The sequence below is a fragment of the Condylostylus longicornis genome, unplaced genomic scaffold, assembly GCF_029603195.1.
Source record: "Condylostylus longicornis isolate FDR11 unplaced genomic scaffold, ASM2960319v2 ptg000095l, whole genome shotgun sequence".
Lineage (NCBI taxonomy): Eukaryota > Metazoa > Arthropoda > Insecta > Diptera > Dolichopodidae > Condylostylus > Condylostylus longicornis.
Window position 1 is genome coordinate 87,555 of NW_026578063.1, and position 21,833 is coordinate 109,387.

The 21,833-nt window shown below is 32.3% G+C and overlaps 2 protein-coding genes across 2 annotated transcripts; both read left to right on the top strand.

Moving 5' to 3' along the window:
• Positions 1-1,399: 1,399 nt before the first annotated feature.
• Positions 1,400-8,123, top strand: LOC129613898 (uncharacterized). The gene is made up of 3 exons (XM_055528217.1): positions 1,400-1,612; positions 6,323-7,122; positions 7,178-8,123. The coding sequence occupies exons 1-3, from the start codon at positions 1,400-1,402 to the stop codon at positions 8,121-8,123; spliced, it is 1,959 nt and encodes a 652-aa protein (XP_055384192.1).
• Positions 8,124-8,331: 208 nt separating this feature from the next.
• LOC129613899 (uncharacterized) lies at positions 8,332-9,105 on the top strand. Its single transcript, XM_055528218.1, has one exon. The coding sequence runs from the start codon at positions 8,332-8,334 to the stop codon at positions 9,103-9,105; it is 774 nt and encodes a 257-aa protein (XP_055384193.1).
• Positions 9,106-21,833: the final 12,728 nt, after the last annotated feature.

The following is a 21,833-nucleotide window of genomic DNA, read 5'->3' on the forward strand; positions in this document are numbered from 1 at the left end:
ATTGGTTTGACCCAACTTTATTTAACTATTTGTTGCAATGAAACCATAAGCATTTTTGAAATTTTGCAAACGCAGAAAAGCAGCGGCTTACTTCCCCTAGCGCGGCATACTATATTTGAACTTTAGAAAAACAAAATGGCCGTTCAAATTTACCGTTATCTAAAGTCCTTTTTTTGCAAATTTTTGATGTCGTTTTTTTTCCAAACTACAGCCTGTAGAAGCTTGAAATTTGAGGAGCTTTTAGACATTATCAAATAGTTCATTTTGCTAGAAGAAAATTTTTTTCCATCTCCACCCCCTCTCAAGTTATCGCCTCTTGAAATTTGTAAAATTTGAATTTTTGACACCTTATATTTCCGAAACCGCAAGCTTTTTCAAATTTCTATTAACGCAAAAAGTTAACGGTAAATTCCATGAAATTAAAAAATATAATTATTTTTCTTAACTCACAAAATTAAACCTTAAAATCGAGCATTATGTTAACCCCACTTTATATTAATTTTTGCTTTATTTCAAAGACTGCATAAATCATTCATCCTAAATTTTGGTGGAGATGGAAAAAAATTTTCTTCTAGCGAAATGAACTATTTGATAATGTCTAAAAACTTCTAAAATTTCAAGCTTCTACAGGATGTAGTTTGGAAAAAAAACGACATCAAAAATTTGCAAAAAAAGGACTTTAGATAACGGTAAATTTGAACGGCCATTTTGTTTTTCTAAAGTTCAAATATAGTATGCCGCGCTAGCGGAAGCAAGCCGCTGCTTTTCTGCGTTTGCAAAATTTCAAAAATGCTTATGGTTTCATTGCAACAAATAGTTAAAAAAGGCCATTTTTAGGGTTTTGGGGGGGTATAACTTCTAGAGGGGAGGAGATAGGTAAAAATTTTGTTCTACAGAAATAAGTTTCTAGTAAAGATCTATGTACATATAAAATTTCAGCTTTCTATCTTCAAGGGTGTAGAAGTTTTGTAAACAGACACACGGACAGACGGACGGACGGACGGACGGACGGACAGACGGACGGACGGACGGACGGACGGACGGACGGACGGACGGATGGACGAACGAACGGACGGACGGACGGACGGACGGACGGACGGACGGACGGACGGACGGACGAACGGACAGAGTGAAACTAATAAGCACTTTTTTTCAAAAAATTTTTGGAAAAGTGCTAAAAATAATTTCAATAGAAAATAAATTGATGAAAAACGTACGAATTATATCGAAGTTGACCCGATTAAAGCAGTTCGGAAAAATTTTTTAATTTTGAAATTTGTGGCCTTACGCTTACCAGGGCAGTGATGTATTGTTTAGGTAACATAAGTTTGCATTAGTTCGATATATACACTGTAAACAAATTTTATTTTGATGTCATAGCATGTTTGTAAGTAACGAAATGCATACTCACGATACCAGAGCTGCTAACAATATTAGAATTACACTCCCAAAAGCGAAATTCAACAGTCAAGAGAGAATTATTAACGCAACTTATCTTATCTTCAATGAATTAGCGTCTGACATAAAAAGCATTAAAGAAAAAAACAATGAGAGACAAGAATTTTCAACAACTTGTTATAACGTTTCTGTTTTTATAGTTCGTGTATCTCAAGTTCGGCTGAACCGATTTTGATGAAATTTTATATGTAAGTTTATTTCGACCATGGCACGGATTGATCAACTTTTGGGATATATCAATCCTCGGGAACGGCACTTTTTGGCGGGACTGCTTTACAGTTTTGAACATTTTGAAGAAAATATTCAACCGATTTACTTGATATTTTATATATAAGCTCAGCTCGATCGTCCGCGAAAATTCCTATGTTTTGGAAGAAATTTAATATTTGAATTCCTCATATTAAAGCAATGAACATGTAAATTTTTTGGAAAGATCAGGCATCGGCAAATAGACGTTTACTACGGGCCAAACATACACTTTTGTGTATATAAAGGGAAATAATCAACCAATTTCATTGAAATTTACTATATGAATTCCTCGTATCAAAGCAATGAATGTATAAATTTTTTGGAAAGATCAGGGCTTGAAAACTGATTTGCGGGCTGATTTTACATTTTTCAGCATTTTGAAGAAAATATTCAACCGATTTACTTGAAATTACATATTTGAGTTTTGCTCGACCGTCCGCGAAAATTCCTAACTTTTGGAAAGATCAGGCATCGGCAAATAGACGTTTACTACGGGCCAAATATACACTTTTGTGTATATAAAGGGAAATAATCAACCAATTTCATTGAAATTTACTATATGAATGCCTCATGTTAAAGCAATGAATATATAAATTTTTTGGAAAGGTCAGGGCTCGAAAACTGATTTGTGGGCCGATTTTATATTTTTCACCATATCTACGGAACGAATTGATGGAATTTCTTGAAATTCGATATTTGAGTTCTGGTTGTTACCGAAACTAATTGGCGAGTATTTCAGTGTTTCACAAAGCGAAACTCTACTAAGAGCCAAATTTACATTTTTCTAGTTATGTTAACTATAAGCCTACTAATGTCCTAAAAATTGGAAAGAAGTATTTAACAGTCATTCTCATAAAATTCAGTAACACGTTCATTTAATTAGACAATACACAATGTGTCGGTTATGGGCTGACCACATCAGATTTTTTTTATAATATTCTGTAATACTTTCACTTAGCTAAACAATACACATTGCGGTCGGTTATGTGCCGATCACATCAGATTTTTTTTAATATTGTTATTGATTGTTATAATTTACAGTTATAATATACATAATAGATTTCTGCAAACTAAATTTAATTAATAGAGAAATTAGTGGATCATTCATGAATCATGAAATGAACGCTTAAAGAAAATAAAGTTGGGTCTAACCAATGGTTTGTATTGTAGCATTTTTCTCTTAAACAAGTGAAAATACTGCTTTTAAATACAGTCTATGGACTCCTACCACACTATTGTAATTATTTTCATTCATAAACGAAACTAGTTTTAGGATTGCATATATTTAAGGATGAACGATTTATGCAGTCTTTAAAATAAAGTAAAAATACCCCCTAAAAATGCCAATTTTCAACTATTTACTGTAGTAGAACCATATGCATTTTGTAAATTTTGCAAACGCAAAAAAGCAGTTGGTTGCTTCTTCTATCACGGGATACTATACTTAAACTTAAAAAAAACCAAATGGTCGTTAAAATTTACCGTTATATAAAATTCTTTTTTTTCAAATTTTTGATCTTGTTTTTGTTCTAATCTCCAGGTTTTGGGCGCCTGAAATTTTAGTAGCTTTTAGGCACTAATAAATAGTTCATTTACTCCACCCCCTCTCAAGTTATCGCCTCTTGAAATGTGTAAAATTTGAATTTTTGACGCCTTATATTTCTGGAAACACAAGTTTTTCTAAATTTCTATAAACGGAAAAAGCTAACGGTAAATTCTATGACATTAAAAAATATAATTATTTTTCTTAACTCACGCAATTAACCTTTAAAATCGAGTATTATGTTAACCCCTCTTTATATTAATTTTTGCTTTACTTCAAGGACTGCATAAATTGTTCATCGTAAATATACGCAATCCTAGAAGCAGTTTCGTTTATGAATGAAACTAATTTTTATACCCTGCACTTCGTGAAGGGTATATTAACTTTGGTATGGAGTTTGTAACTACTTGAAGGAGTCATCTGCGGTATGGACATATATATATATTCTTGCTCAGCGTAAAATTCTGCGTCGATTTAGACATGTCCGTCCGTCCGTCCGATCGCACGATAACTCAAAAACGAATAATGCAATCAACACCAAACTTTCACAAGTTTTTTCTTTTGTGCCAAGGACGAACCCTATTGTTATTGGACTAAGTCGGACAACGGGTTCACGTAGCTGCCATACAACTCCAAGAAATTATTTTAAATATTTCAAAAACTAATAAAGGTATAAATATAAAATTTTGTATACATGTGTCCAATTATATTCTACACATGCTCTAAAAATTTTAATGGGATAGCTGCAGCGGTTCGGGTGGCTGCCATACAACTCCAACAGCAAATTTTTTATATTCGGCAAAATAATAAAGTCGGATCCATGAAACTTGGCAGTTATGTGTCCAATTATAGGTCAAATATATTTCTGAAGTTTTGGAGGAATTGCTTGACAGGTTCGGGTACCTGCCATACAACTCCAGAAGCTAATTTTAAATATTTGGAAAAATAATAAAGTCAGATTCATGAAACTTGGCAGTCATGTGTCCAATTATGGACCAAATATATTTCTGAAATTTTGGTGGAATTGCTTGACAGGTTCGAGTAGCTCCCATACAAGTCTAAAAGCTTATTTTAAATATTTGGAAAAATAATAAAGTCAAATTCATGAGACTTGGCAGTCGTGTGTCCAATTATAGGTCAGACATATTTCTAAAGTTTTGGTGCGATTGCTCGACAGGTTCGAGTAGTTCCCATACAAGTCTAAAAGCTTATTCTTAATATTTAGAAAAATAATAAAGTCAGATTCATGAAACTTGGCAGTTGTGTGTCCGATTATAGATCAAATATATTTGTGAAGTTTTAGTGGAATTGCTTGACAGGTTCGGGTACTTGCCATACAACCCTAAAAGCTTATTTTACATATTTGGAAAAATAATAAAGTCAGATTCATGAAACTTGGCAGTCATGTGTCTAATTATGGGTCAAATATATTTCTGAAGTTTTGGTGGAATTGCTTGACAGGTTCGAGTAGCTCCCATACAAGTCTAAAAGCTAATTCTTAATATTTGGAAAAATAATAAAGTCAGATTCATGAAACTTGGTAGTTGTGTGTCCGATTATAGATCAGATATATTTGTGAAGTTTTAGTGGAATTGCTTGACAGGTTCGGGTACTTGCAATACAACTCCAAAAGCTTATTTTACATATTTGGAAAAATAATAAAGGCAGATTCATGAAACTTGGCAGTTGTATGTCGAGTTATAGGTCACATATATTTGTGAAGTTTTGATGGAATTCCTTGACAGGTTCAGGTACTTGCCATACAACTCCAAAAGCTAATTTTAAATATTTGGAAAAATTATAAAGTCAGATTCATGAAACTTGGCAGTCGGGTGTCCAATTATAGGTCAGACATGTCCGTGAAGTTTCTATAGAATGATTTCACAGGTAATTGCTACACAATAACGAAAGGTGCAGGGTATAATTCAATCGGTTTATACCGACTGAAACGTTTTTACTTGTTTTAATAGTGTGGTTGGTATACATAGACTGTATTCAAAAACAGTATTTTCACTTGCTGAAGGGAAAAGTGCTACAATATAAACCATTTGTTTCACCCAACTTTATTTATTCATTCCAAGTACAAGGTGGATAAAAGCCTTGTTTTTAAATTAAACATAGTAACGTATGAAAACATTACTTCTGAACTATAAAAAATTAGGGGAAAAGGTTTTTTTAGATAATACTCGTATATAATTATTACAATTCCAATACACACGCTTTTACTTTATGCAACATTATAAAAGATTGACCTGTCAATTGCGCGTACATAGTTAAAGTAAAACAATCTTTTTTGGTATAAAAATAAAACGTTCTTAATAAAATAATAATTTTTGGGACTAGGAATAAAAAACAAAATTTTATATTCCTGGTAAAATATGTCTTCCTAAAATATGAACCTATATTATTATGTATGTTTCTAAGAAAGAATTAGTTAATATATGAAATATTACTCAATAAGAATATGTTAACAATTAAATCTACGTAAGTACATTTATCTATATATGTACATATTTCTAGATATTTAAAAATGCTGCACATAAATTATTAATGCAAAAGTATCGTGCAAACTTTAAAAATACGTACATGCAAACTTTACAAACTTTAACTTTAAATACGTACATACAAACGTAATTATAACGTCTTTTATTTAATGCATATGTATGCATATATTCTTTTTGGGCATCTAGTTAGAATATCCAAAGAATACTATTTTCTTATGCAAAATTGAATAAAATGATAACCCAAATAAGTTGCCAATTATTTAAAACTACTGTTCTTCTGAACCAAACGTCTTACAAACGATATGTTATCCTCCAAAACCAGAATAACTAAAAAAATATTGACTCAAATAAAAAACACCACTCCTTAATGTCGCATGTTCTGTTGTTAACAATTTTATATATTTTTATACATTAGTATGTTTAAAGGTTCTTATTTTCGCAATTAAAAATCTTATTCATATCATATATACATTTACAAATATGTACATACATAGGTGAACATATTGTTTTTGTTGCTTTAGCTTACATACTTATTTGATTTAAAATTTACATTTCAACGTGAAAATAGTTAATATTAGATATTTATAGGTGTGAAACAAAATGTTGGAACATTACGTCATTCCTTAAACGTGATCAAGAGATTCTAATTGAATTGACAAGTCACAAAATTGATATATGCGCACTGTCAGAGACCAAAAAGAAGGGTAAAGGTAGCACGAAATATAACAACTTTGTTCTCGTATACAGTGGCAAAGATAAAACAGAAAGGGCATCATCAGGAGTTGGTCTACTCATTCATGAAAAATTTGAAAAAAGCATTAGCCATATCGAATACACGAATGATCGTATTCTACTAGTTACCCTAAACTTGCAACAGCACATTAAAACCCACATTATCAGCATTTACGCACCAGACATATCCAAAACAAAAACTGAAAAGGATGCTTTTTACACTGAACTGCAGAAAGTAATAGATAAAATACCACCCAGAGATGAGATAATACTCCTTGGCGATTTCAACGCGCGAGTAGGGAATGATGCAGTTCGTGGAATTAAGCAGAGGTTTAACGAAAGCGAAATGAATGATAATGGTGAGAGACTGACTCAGTTCTGCGCTCAAAATGAATTAAGAATTAACAACACATTCTTTGATCACAAACTCCAACACAAATACACATTTGTAGATTCAAGAGGACGAAAATCAATAATTGATTACATCATTACCAACATCAATGTTCACCCGGCCAAAATAATGGACGTAAGAGTCTTATCATCAGCAAATGTGGGAACTGATCTTAATCTTGTTTTAATGAAGCTCAACTCTAAATTGCCAACCGGAGTAAATCAAACCAGTCAAATCGTTGAAAAGTTTAACACAGAATCATTTGCAAAACTCGTCTACAAAATATTTATACCAAACCAGGATCAACTCAAAGATACAAACAAACAAAATTGAAGAAGAAGATGATGTAAACAATGCCTGGAATAAATTAAAAACAAATATACTCGAAGCAGCGACCGAATCGATTGGTAAACGTACCGTTAATATTAACAACAAAAAACGAAACTTAAAACCATGGTTTTGCGAAGAGGTAAAGGTGCTTGCATCTGAAAAACGTGAGGCTTATTTAAGATTTAAACGCCAACAAGTATCATATAACGAGTATAAGGTAGTGAGAAACAGAATAAATATTGCAATAGACAACATAAAAAAGAACTACTGGGAAAACTTCTCAAACGAGATGGAGCACGACCTATACGGTGCCCCGAAAAAGGTTTGGAACATGCTGAGGAATCGTAAGAAACCAATTAACGAGTACCTGACATTCTCCAATATACAAATCGAGGCATGGGAGGAATATTTTTGTGACTTATATAACAGTGTGGCCTTACCAGATGATTACAGAAATAATAACCAATCATATGCAGGCGGAAGAGCATATTATTTATCCTGCGACATTGTTAAGGCGAACATAAGCAAGCTAAAAAATAGAAAATCTCCCAGAATTGATGAAATTTCGAACGCAATGATAAAGTATGGCGGAGAGCAGTTTCAAAATGAAATAGTTCACCTATTCAACAAAATTCTGACATATAAGCAGGCCCCCAGAGAGTGGAAAAACAGCATAACTGTTCCCATTTTTAAAAAAGGAGACAAGAACTTGCCAGAAAATTATAGAGGGATAACTCTTCTAAGTTCCATGCTGAAACTCTTTACAGAAATTGTGTCAATAGAAGTTGCCGGCACGGGTATTGCAGAAGAACAGCAAGGCTTCCGTACCAATAGATCTACCACTGATGCAATATTTATTCTGAGACAAATTACAGAGAATTCAACTCACCAGCTTATCTTTGTTTTGTTGATCTGACCAAAGTATTTGATAGAGTTCAACTACATGACGTCATAGACCTGCTGAAAAAACGAAACATCAACTCAAATATTGTAGCAGTAATTGAAGATCTGAACACCCAAATAATACCTTCATTAAAGTGGGAAATAACCTCTCAAACCAAGTCCCGACAGTAGCAGGAATCCCCCAAGGAGATAGCCTAAGTCCAGTTCTCTTCAACATCATCATGGACGAGATTATAACTGTAGTAAAATCATCCGCCAGCGGTTACAATATAGGCGATCTTGAGTTGAAAGTGATCTGCTACGCAGATGACGCTGTATTGATCTCAGACAACGAAGATGATCTACAAAGGTTACTATATGCATTTGAAAAGGCTTGCACAAGTTTCAACATGCTAATATCAACAAGCAAGACAAAATCAATGACTATATCAAAGCATCCACTCAGAGTTAAACTAGCTATATACAACCAACCCATAGAACAAGTGATGGAGTTTAAGTATCTCGGTAACTTAATAACATCTTCGAGAGACCTGAGCAAAGAAGTTAAAACACAGTTCATAAAAGCTGCCTCAATATTTGGATATTTGAGGGATGTTATCTGGAAAAACTCTTACATGAGAATCAGCAGCAAAGTCAGGATTTACAAAACATGTGTAAGACCAGTTTTAACATACGGTGTCGAAACAAGAGCTGATACCAAAGAAACGCAGAGTAAAATGCAAACCATTGAAATGCAAACTTTAAGAACAATAGCAGGGTTTACTAAGCTTGATATTATGCCAAACGAAGAAATAAGGAAAATATGCGACATCCAAGATATTAACAAGTGGAGCAGAAGAAGACGTAAAGAATGGAAACAACATGTTCAGAGAATACCCGAAGAAAGAATTGCCAAAGCAGTCATGATCGGGAGGCCAAATAGCCGCAGACCACCTGGTAGGCCTCAAAAAAGATGGCGAGAATGCTGGACATCCGGATCCTCCGATCTTCATTGAAGACTTCTTGTGTTCATTATAAAAATACTTATACAAGGATATGAATAACATATAAATGCCTTTTAGGGGCCATTTATTATAATAGAAAAATGTAAATTTATATAATATGTATTCTATGTTTTATAAAAGAAGCTTTTGTAAAAATAACAGGAAAATTTCCTAAATAAAGAAGAAGAAGAAGAAGAAACAAAATTTATAAAATTATATATATATAGCTACTTCACAGGTGCCAAAAAGTACGGGTACTTCTAGAAGGGCTAGAGACATGGGACAAAAGGCATTAGTTAGAGTTTTGCTTCAGGGTGCCAGAAAAATCTGACATTGGAACTTTTTAGCCCCGAAATAGCTCTATTTTATGATTTTCTGAAAAAAATTTTGTGTAACAAAAGTACGTTTTTCTTTTATACTTTTTATAATTAGAAACACAAACTAAGAAATAAATGATACGTTTTACGTTATTATTAGAAACACAATCCGAGAAATAAATAATATTTGAAAATATAATGATCTCACATATTTTTGGTTCGGAGAATCGAAATAATTTTAACGTAAATAAATGTTAGCTTTTGTCAAAGACATCAGATGTTTTGTGGCATCTGAATAATAATGCTTCATTTGTTGTTGTTTTCCATATTATGTTTCGTCACCAAGCTTTAAAAAAATATACATACAGAATATAATGTGTACGTATGTAGTTAGAATTTCACTTTTATTGTTTCAAACGAAAAACTGTAAAATGCTAAATTTTAATACATTCATATGTACATACATATATTTGAATAAAATTATTATTTTGTTTTTGCCTAAACCTTTTCTTTATTTGAATAATTACATTCATATGTACATACATATATTTGAATACAATTATTATTTTATTTTTGCCTAAACCTTTTCTCTATTTGATTTTGCCTAAATTCTTTTCTTTAAACATCACCTAAAAATATACAAGTTCAGCTTATTTTGATCTGACCGTGGTTTGGACCTGAGACCCTTCGATTAAAGGCTGATGCCATAACAAAAATATCAGATAAAAGGACCCTGCATTGTAAAATGACAATACACTCAATAAAAAAAATTGGTGCTATATTTTTTAGTCTAGAAAACGTGACTTAAAATAACGTTAAGTAAAATTTTATAAGATTTTAATTTAGAAGTTAAGATTGTACTTACTGATTAAGATTGTTAAGACTTTTAAGATTGTTTTAAATTTTATAATGGTGCTTTTACAATCGTTTCAATTTGTCAAACTAGACAAGTAGAATTGTCCCCTACATAAAAGAAAACATAATAAAAATATTATAAAGAAACTGTTTAGGTAATTCAGTGAATTAGACTTACTTACAATTTGCATATACTTCCTATTATAACTAAAAATACATACATACCTAAAAAGAATTACATGGACTTTTAATATCAAAAAAGACCCATATGCAATCATTTTTATGAATTTCATAATATTCATATTAATTTAATTAACATAGTACACACATGAGAAATGCATAGTTATATGATATATATGATATCGTCAGCCGTGGCCTTAACATAAAACAAAATAAATTTCTTATTGCTGAATTTAAATACTCGTAACGCGGTATGTGGTATTCGAAATAACAGTCTTACCGCTGCGGTTAATGAATAACAGAATTCTGGAATATAATATAACGCTTTGCTGAAAATTTTAAATTAAAATTTTTTATCCCTACGTTTCTTATTACCGACCGCATTGTGTATACAATAGGTAGGCTATGTGATGGCAATAAATTTTGCATATCGAGTTTTCGGTGGGAATTCACTTCTCCATAGTAGGGAAGTGTAAATAAACTATTTTTAGCAACCTGTCGGTCTGTCGGTATGTGTGTGCACGCGTGTATCTCAAGTTCTGCTGAACCGCTTTTGATGAAATTTTATATGTAAGTTTATTTCCACCATGCCACGGATTGATCAACTTTTGGGATATATCAAGCCTCGGGAACTGCACTTTTTAGCGGGCCTGTTTTACATTTTTGAACATTTTGAAGAAAATATTCAACCGATTTACTTGAAATTTCATATATGAGCTTTGGTCGGCCGTCCGCAAAAATTCCTAAGATTTTGGAAGAAATCAGGCATCAGCAAGTGAGCGTTTACTACGGGCCAAATATACATTTTTGTGTATAAAAGAGAAATAATCAACCGATTTTATTGAAATTTAATATTTGAATTTCTCGTATTAAAACAATGAACATATAAATTTTTTGGAAAGATCCGGACTCGTGAACTGATCTGCGGGCCGATTTTACATTTTTCACCATATCTACGGAACGAATTGATGGAATTTCTTGAAATTTGATATTTGTGTTCTGGTTGTTACCGAAAATAACTGGCGAGCCTTTCAGGGAACTCGGGTTGCACAAAGCGAAACTCTACTAAGAGTCAAATTTAAATTTTTCTAGTTATGTTAACTATAAGCTTACTAATTTCCTAAAAATTGGAAAGAAGTATTTAACAGACCTTTTTATAATATTCTGTAACATTTTCACTTAACTAAACAATACACATTGCGGTCGGTTATCTGCTGACCACATCAGATTTTTTTTTTAGTATGAGAAATCTGTGTTTTACTAGCAATTGCTTCATATGTATGGAGAATACAATGTGTATGGAATACACATTTATTCTATACATAGCTCATATTTCTTTACTTTGCTTAAATTCTTTTACACTAACACTATACATTATTAAGTTATATGAATTATCTTTTTTATAATTTTTATTTAAATTTTTCTTTTCTGATTTGGAAAAAAAAACAATTTTGTTTTTTATGTTTAACTAACTTTTATGTCTAACTAAAAATCTTAAAATATTACGTTAAAAATTGTCAATATGAGAAAATGACATTAAAATCACAACCAATGCCGCCAAATTATAAGGTCCTCAAGCTGTTTGACTTAAAGAAAAATTTGTTAGAAATGGGCATGCCATGGATCGTTGTTCTCAAACAAAAATGAAAAACAAATGTTCTGTTAAATTGTTAGACTTTTGAGATCCCCTATGAATTTGATTTCTTTGGTTAAAAGTTTTTTGAAAAGGCGAGCTCTCACTGAATTTTTTTTCATATTTTATGAAGTGGCCTGTACTTTTTTTATTCATTCTAAGTACAAGGTGGGTAAAAGCAACGTATGAAAACATTACTTCTAAACAATAAAAATTAGGGGAACTTTTAGGAAAACTTTTAGATAATATTTATACATATGTATATAAAATTAAGAAAATTAGGAATATTAGGAAAACTTTTAGATAATATTTATACATACATAATTATTACAAAGGTTCCGAAAGGGTCAGTGAAGCGATATATGTTGCCGCATCCAGTTAGCAACTCTTAGCCACTCCTACCCAATTCCTACACTCACCTTCACGTGGTGGAACCTGTTAACCTGAGTAACCTGCATGAGCGATTGGGTATCAACCCCAGTGTAGTAATCAGGTCAGGAACAAACGAGAGAGGGGAAAGCGCTACTGCCTTGTAGCTGATTAGATTGGTTCTTCAAAGGCTGGGAGATGAAAACTCCGAAATAAAATAAAATCCAGGAGCGTCTGACCCAGAATGGGCGGCTTCCTGGTCTGCGTCTGATCTTATAGGGACAGCAGTCATTAAAAGAAGGAAAACCATAAACCCTTCAGAAGAAAACGGGAAACCACTGAAGTAATATCTCTAGAAAAATCACATGGAAGTGCAAAATCAACAAAGGCCGTCATTCTCCGGCAATACGAGGGTGCTAAGAATCCCCGGAGACGATTCTATATTCTTTAATTCGGGCAACAACAACACAAGCCACCATAAAGGTGTTGGAATTATCCTGCCAAAACATATGAAGCAGTACGTGAATGAATTCATCCCATATTCACACAGAACATTACTTCTCAAACTTAACGCTAAGCCTGTAAACTTAAATATTATCCAGGTCTACGCTCCTACAGTTGATAAGGATGAAGACGAAGTAGAAATATTCTACAAAGATATCAAAAACGTCTTCAAACTGACAAAAGCACATGATGTCAATATATAAATGGGCGCTTTCAACGCTAAAATTGGTTGTGGTAAAGCAGGGAAAGCTGTTGAACCGTTTGGGTTAGGCGCGCGAATTGAAAGAGCAGACAGACTGTTTTAATTTTGTCAAGAATACAGCCTTAACTAACTAACACTTGGTACAAACTTCCTTCTAGAAAGCTATATATCACCATGTGACAGCCCAACGAATATAGTAAGAAATCAAATAGACTATATCGCAATTAACCACCGATTTGCTAATTCAATCATCAAAATATCAACATGTCCAGGAGCAGATGTTCCATCTGATCACAATCTACTTTTGGCAAAAATGAGATTGAAACCCACGTCTACCATCAAACCCCGAAGAACCCCTAAACCGAACCTAGAAAAGTTCAAAGACATTAATATAAAAACAAGAATTTCAGGTGAAATAAATGATCAAATAAAATCTATTAATCTCGTCAATAACAGCTTCGACAAAATATGGCGTAATACAAAAACGATTTTAAATGAAATTTCACTGAATATGCTTGGGAAGAAGAAACCATCTCCCAAACAAAAATGGATGACCCCAGAAATCCTATTTTTGATGGAAAAAAGAAGGGAGTTTCGAAATGGAAACCGATTGGAATACAACCGACTAAATAAAGAAATAAGATCGCAATTTAGAAGAGCAAAAGAAAACTGGATGAACGAACAATGTAACATAATGCATTAGAGCGTCCTCATCATCTACATGACGACTTCAACCTTCATAAGAAAGTGAAGGAATTTTCAGGATCTTTCAGAAAACCGAATTCATCCTATCTAACAAATTGCCAAAATGTGATAGTTCCTGATCCACAAAAGCGGAAAGAACTGGGAAAACTACATCTCAGATCTTTTTGAAGAATCTGAAAGAAGCTTCAATTATGAAGACGAGTTCGATGACCAATCCCATCTTCCAATAACAAAAGCGATATTTAATAAAATATACATGACTGGAATATAACTTCGCCAAAAAGGTCAAATGCGAAACGGTGTTGTGATCAATTTCTCAATTTGGATTCAGGGAAGGCACTGGGACACAAGAAGCTCTCTTCGGAATTCAGGTTCTAGTGCAGAATTGTAAAGATATGCAGAAAGACTTATTTCTATGCTTCATTAATTACGAAAAAGCCTTCGACAAAGTCAATCATAACAAACTATTAGAAGTACTAAATAAGATTGATATTGACCCCAACATTATTCGATGCATCAGAAGTTTGTATTGGAATCAATCTGCTCATGTCAGAAATAAAGATGGAACCACCAAAAACATAAAAATCATGAATGGAGTTCGTCATGATTGCATACTGTCACCGTTGTTGTTTAATATATATGCTGAAGCCATTTTTTCCGAAGCTTTAGACTAAGTCAACAAGGGGCTGAAAGTGAATGGAGAATATATAAACAACATTAGGTATGCTGACGACACTACAATGATAGCAGATAGTCTCCAAGACTTACAGTATCTTGTGAATAAAGTGGTGGAAACCAGTAAAACCTTCAATCTCAAGGTCAATAGTTTGAAAACAAAATTTATGATTGTGAGCAGGAGAAAAGCCGACCACAATTCCGCCACAATTACTATTGAAGGTGCACCCATTGAAAGGGTGTCTTATTTCCGATACCTTGGGTCAATGCTTAATGATAATTGGGACTGTGACCAAGAAGTAAGATGCCGAATTGAAACTGCTAGAAGCCACTTTTACAAATTCAAACAACTGTTCTGCAGCCGCCAAATCAACTTGCAATTGCGTTTACGTTTGGTTAAATGCTACATCTGGTCGGTTCTCCTATATGGAGTTGAATCATGGACATTAAAAGTTTCACATATGAACATATTAGAAAGCTTTGAAATGTGGATCTATCGAAGAATGCTGAAAATACCGTGGGTAGACCATATTTCCAATGAAGAAGTTCTCCGAAGAATCAACAAAGGGAGAGAGCTATTATTAACGATCAAAAAAAGGAAAAATTCCTATTTTGGTCTTGTAATGCGTGGAACGAAATACCAATTTCTTCAATTAATAGTCGAAGGTAAAATCGAAGGAAGAAGGGGCGTTGGCTGGAAACAGCTGTCATGGTTGAGGAACATCCGTAACTGGACAGGTGTTAGATCAGCGGGAGAACTAGGCCATCTTGCGAAAAACAAAGAGCAGTTTTTTAATTTAATATCAAGCATTTCATAAAAAAAAAAAACAAAAAAAAAAAAAATTGTAAATAAAGCCCATGTGATCGCTTACATCCTTGTAAAGGACCGCAGTTTAGAGAGAATTATTACAAATAGGCACATACATACGTTTTTACTTTATACAACACCATAAAAGATTAACTTGTCAAGAATTGTGCATACATAATACGTAGTTTAAAGTTAAAATTTGAATAAATATGATTTAAGAAAGTCAAAGAACTTAAATATAAAAAAAGTGTTAAAAAAAACGGCCTGTCACAAAAGTGAAAGTGTACCGCCACAAAAATATGATGGCTCATATTAAGAAACGAACAATAAAACAATCTTTTTTGGCATAAAAATAAAACGTTTTAAATAAAATAATAATTTTTGGGACTAAATATAAAACAAAATTTTATATTTCAATAAAAAAATATGTTTTTTTATTGAAATTTAAAAATTAAAAAATATTTTAGCTTCCTAAAATATGTACCTATATTATGTATGTTTCTAAGAAAGAATCAGTTATTGTATGAAATATTACGCAATGAGAATATGTAAACAATAAAACTACATAAGTTCATTTATCTATGTGTGTACATTTTTCTAAAAATTTCAAAATACTGCATATCAAATATAATTACAAAAGTATCGTAAAATTTTACTATATTGAATTTAATACACATGTATATATTATTTTTGGGCTCTACTTGAAATGTCCACAGAATATTTTTTTATTCAAAATTGATTAAAATAATAACTCTAATAAGATGGCAATCATATAAAACTTCTATTCTTCAAACGTCCTACAAAAGATATATTATCCTCAAAAACCAGAATAACTCTAAAAAAATATTGATTCAAATAACAAACAACACTCCTTAAATTCACATGTTCTGCTGCTAACAATTTTATATTTTTTTATACATTAGTATGTTTAAAAGTTCCTGTTTGCACAATTAAAAATCGTAGCCATTTACATGTATGTATGAATTTATTTATAAAGGTGAACAAACTGTTTTCGTTGCTCTCGCCTACATAGTTATTTGATTTAAAATTTAGATTTTAACGTAAAAATAGTTAAGATTAGACATTTATAGGTGTGGAACAAAATTTATAAAATTTAATACATAGCATTTCATCGAAATTTTAAAAGATATTCGATATTACATAATGCTTTGCGAAAGTTTATAAATAAAACATCTATTTTTTTGAGACTTTTGAACAGCTCAGTTTATTTTATTTTGGTTATACTTTATGGCAAAATTATTAAAATTAGACGTAAAGTGTGAGCTTCAATATAATATAAGTAGAAGCCCCTTGTGCGAATCGCTCTAATTTCAAATATTTGTGAAAACAAATTTTTGAAAACAATTCTAAAAGACTTCGTAGAGTTCGTGCTCACCAGTGGTGACTTACTTTAAGGTCCTGTATCACAGGGGTAATCCTACAATTTAGAGAAACTAAGTATATTTATAAAAGAGATGCATATGTAAAATTTTAGTCTTTTTTTCCGGAGAAATCAAATTTATCTATGCGTTACTTACAGTTCCGTTAGTTATTCGTATATTCAGCAGCAACTCAATGTATATAAGTTGTCTTATGTTCACCATTTTTGGCATTTTAGATTTGCTCACTGGTTATTGTTTTATACGCAACGTGTTAAAATATGAATGCATGTGCATTAGTAATTTATTTAATAAAGGAAGTAAAATTAAAATTTAGATAAGGCTTGCCGTTGCCTCGCAAAATATAAAAAATTAAATCCATATACCCGCAGTGCTCATTATAATAAATCAATAAGTAATGATTTAAAACGAACATGTACTTAAGACCAAAAATACAAAGTTCTCCCGTCTATGCATTGTCGGTTGGCTCTGACCACGACAATGTGCATGAATCACATGTTTAGTATGAATAATTTAGTAATGCTCTGCAAGAATAAATTTAAATTACATAAACTTAACTAACATAATAAGTTATAATTATTTTTTAATTTGTTAATTTACATCGAAAAATAATCTGAAACGGACACATGACCGCAAGATATTATCTAGTTTAGCTAAAATGTTGCATTAGACTACGAAAACGCCTTTTAAATACTCCTTTCAAATTTAAGAGAGGCTAGTACGCTTAGTTAACGTACCTAGAAAAATATAAATTTAGCTCTTATCAGAGGCTCATTTTATGCCAACCATTTGGTCCTTGAAAAATTCGTCAGTTAGCTTTTTTACAAATCTGTGTACAATTTATAATATGATATACATACCTATTGTTGGCAGAATTCAGTATGTTCAGAATGTTGGCAGAATTCAGTTTTATTTTTTTTGTTTTTTTCGTTTTTTCGATGTTATTCTTCCGAAGATAAGCTAAAATAAGAATATAAGCGAAAACATTCGATAGTTGCGCCATCGGATTTGGCTTGTATAATATAATATAGATTTTACTCTTAGTTATCATATTTTACATTTTGCCGTTTATCTAAACATCACCTAAAATATACAAGTTCTGATAGATAACTTACCTAGACAATCGCCATTTTTGTGGAAACTCCCATTCAAGTCAAGGTCAAGTCACATTTTTAAACGCTAAGCTGTACAACACTTTTACAATCTTCTACACTTTTAGGTGCCAGTTACACGTATAACTAAATTTATGATTTAATCTACACTAAAATCCGATGAACATCTAATAATTTTTTTAATAATTCGTAAACAAACCAAAAAAAGAAAAATCTGATGTGGTCAGCACATAACTGACCGCAATGTGTAATATCTAGTTAAGTGAAATTGTTACAGAATACTATAAAAATGTCTGTTAAATACTTCTTTCCAATTTTTAGGACATTAGTAAGCTTATAGTTAACATACCTAGAAAAATGTAAATTTGGCTCTTAGTGGAGTTTCGCTTTGTGCTACCCGAACTCCATGAAAAGCTCGCCGGTTAGTTTCGGTCGCAATCAGAACTCAAATATCGAATTTCAAAAAATTCTATCAATTCGTTCCATAGATATGGTGAAAAATGTAAAATCGGCTCGCAAATCAGTTTCCGAGCCCTGATCTTTCCAAAAAATGTATCTGTTCGTTGTTTCAATACGAAGAATTTAAATATTAAATTTCAATGAAATCGGTTGTTTGTTTCTCTTTATATACGCAAAAATGTATATTTGGACCGTAGTAAACGTCCAGTTGCTGGCACCTGATTTCTTCCAAAAATTAGAAGGTTTCGCGGACGGTCGAGCTCAGCTTATATATGAAATTTCAAATAAATCGGTTGAATATTTTCTTTAAAATGTTCAAAAATGTAAGACAGGCCCGCTAAAAAGTGTAGTTCTCGAGGCCTGATATATCCCAAAAGTTGATAAATCCGTGCCATGGTCGAAATAAACTAACATATAAAATTTCATCAGAATTCGTTCAGCCGAACTTGAGATACACGCGTGTACACACAGACCGACAGACCGACAGATTGCTAAAAATAGTTTATTTACACTTCCCTACTATGCAGAAGTGTATTCCGACTGAAAACTCGACATGCAAAATTTGTTGCCATCACATAACATACCTATTGTATACATAATACGGTCAATAAAAAAGCAGTTGACCGCGGCCAAACTTTTCAAAAACCTACCTTTCGCCATGTACCCATTATTTTTAAGAATTTTCTATATTTTCCATCAGACTTTAGTTTATGTAAAACTTCGACTACACATCAGATTCAAGTCTTAGATAATTTTAGAAAATTGTCGGCGAGCGATTTCCGTTGTTAACCTTAAAAACAGCGAAACAGAAATTCCAGTTGATTTCAACTATACAGTATTTTCCATATAATGTCACACACATTTGGAAACTGATAGTGCCGAAGAATATTGCCGTAACAATAGAAATTCAGGCTATTTCACCGCCGGCAATTAAATTAGTGACCGTAATTTTTCTTAATTCTGGCTATTTCCATTTAAATATGTGTGTTCTTATTGGAACTCCGGTTTTCGACGCGGAAAAACGCTCTTGTTCTATTTTCAGCAGAAAGTCGGGCTCTTGACATTACAAAAAATCAAGGCCTGGATACTGTTTTGTGAAAGTATTTGTTAAAACTGCATATGTGTTGCTGGCTAAATGACATTTCTGAAGAATTTGTTTTGTTGTTGTTTTTTTTGGAAAAATGATAACTATTGCCTATTTTCATTTTGAGTTTTCTATACGAAAAGTTTACTAAAACCTAAAAATGTTTATTTTTAAAATGAGTCTTAAAATGAAATTTAGAGTTTCTTGAACAACATATGTATCAAAAATTTAAATTTCAACTCAAAATATTAACTACAAATTTGAATTAAATATATTTTTGAGTTTTTCCGCATTTTATTGTATCGCAATGTCAGGCAACTTACATACATGTATGTATCTGAGAAAATTTATTGTAAAAAATGACAATTTTTTCTTCCTTCTTTACTTCTAGGAGGAGCATAAGGCCAATGAATGATATCATAGATAGCCATGCCCTAGTTTCATTGAGTCGGTGTTTTAACTAGGTAGGTCACTGGCCTGTCGTAGTTTTTTCTTTTCATATTAATTATTTAAGGTTATCAATATCTATTGTTTATTTTCTTAGTTTTTAATATTGCATATTACGATTTTATTATAAATATATTGTTATGAAACTTTTGCAAAAGAAATTTCGAAAAAATGTGCCTGTTAACATTTCTACTTCGTTAAAGAAAGAAAATTTAAAAAAAAATGGAGATAAATATTTATTAAATCATTTGATTAATTTAATCTATCTTAATACTGTGTTTTTTGCTGGTGATTTTGTGGACGGCTGTATTAATAGTTTTTCTGTTCGTTGCATGAATAGGTGTTTGTTATTCGCCTCCTTAGTACCATTTGAAGTCGTGTTCTCTAAATTGCAGATTATAAATTGGGTCGTTGATGCACCTCCACTTCAAATTTTTTTTTAGGCCAAGAGCGCAAGGTCCGTCAGTCCAGTTTACCAGGTGTTTCTTTTGTCTGCAGTGTCCGTGAACAAATTCGTAAGAATTTTCAAATAATTCTTCGGCATTTTAAAGCCCTAAAGCGTTCCCAAATGCCAAACATATCTAGAATTTTGTGTATGCATACGAAGAATTCTAGCAGCCAAAGTAGCTATGGTATGACGAAGATTCATCTGAGCCACCCGATTCTCTCCCGCGTTCTCACTGGAGGCCTCTTGACCATAAGGGTCTTCTCGCCGTGGTTCTCCTTTAAGGATAAGGAAGGTGAATTCTAAGTCCTCAACTGACTCGTCAATCATTCTTAATGACAGTCCTTGCTCCTCATACTTACTATGTTTTTCAATTTTCGGAGGATCTCTCCGTTTTTTCTTTTTCCATGTTTAACAAGAAAAAATTAAGTTTCGGCTTCTTCTAAGTGCGTATACAGTGAATCTCGAAGTGGTATGTAAATTTATGTCCTACTCCTTCTATAAGACCTACTGAAGGATTCTTCAAAGGTTATCTCTTTGATCTGAATAATGACATCCCATTCGCTGATCAACTCGAAGGTAATCGCCTGCTTAAGGTGGGTGAGACCTGCCTTGTGAGAAAAAGTTTTACAGTCAAACAATTTTCGATAATTAACTTTGTCACCAAATATCTGATTTTTCAGAACATCGCACCCCAATATACATATGTATATACATCTAAGCTACTTGATATATGTATATACTTGTGGAATGCTTCCAATTATTACACTAACAAATTTATCGAAATTTCTATTTTTGTTTAATCTATTTTGTAAAATAAAAAACGATAAATTTTTCCTGTTATCTGGCAAATTTTTCTTGATATCTCTGTTAGGGCTTATTAAATTACCCAAACTCTTCAGTTGTCCCATAAAACCACGTCACTTGGAAAGTTCGTTAAATTTTTATTTTACAAAATAGATTGGGTGAAAACATATTCAATAAAATCGAATGATGTGTGTAATAATTTAAAACATTTTAGAATTGAGTATATTAAATTTTAATATTAAATATTAAAATGCGACATCCTGGAAATTATAGGCCTTGTAATAAAGTTGATTATCCAAAATTAAAAATTGACAAGCTCTTTCATTTTGATAAAAATAAAAAAGAACTTCAAAATAAGTCAATTTTAAGTAGGCAAAACTTTAATAAATAGTATTATTATTTGGTTTATAAAACAAATACATATTTTTACCGACCGTATTGTGTAAACAATAGGTAGGTTATGTGATGGCAACAAATTTTGCATATCGAGTTTTCAGTGGGAACGTACTTCTCCATAGTAGGGAAGTGTAAATAAACTATTTTTAGCAACCTGTCGGTCTATCGGTCTGTCGGTCTGTCGGTCTGTGTGTGCACGCGTGTATCTCAAGTTCGGCTGAACCGATTTTGATGAAATTTTATATGTAAGTTTATTTCCACCATGGCACGGATCGATCAACTTTTGGTATATATCAGGCTTCGGGAACTGCACTTTTTAGCGGGCCTGTTTTACATTTTTGA

Bases quoted from the DNA above. Each gene is read 5' to 3' on its own strand.
- LOC129613898 (XM_055528217.1), top strand. From the start codon at position 1,400: ATGCATACTCACGATACCAGAGCTGCTAACAATATTAGAATTACACTC. The intron at 1,613-6,322 runs GTTCGGCTGAAC...ACGTGAAAATAG, and splicing joins TTATAGTTCGTGTATCTCAA to TTAATATTAGATATTTATAG. The intron at 7,123-7,177 runs GTTTAACACAGA...ATACCAAACCAG, and splicing joins ACCAGTCAAATCGTTGAAAA to GATCAACTCAAAGATACAAA.
- LOC129613899 (XM_055528218.1), top strand. From the start codon at position 8,332: ATGGACGAGATTATAACTGTAGTAAAATCATCCGCCAGCGGTTACAAT.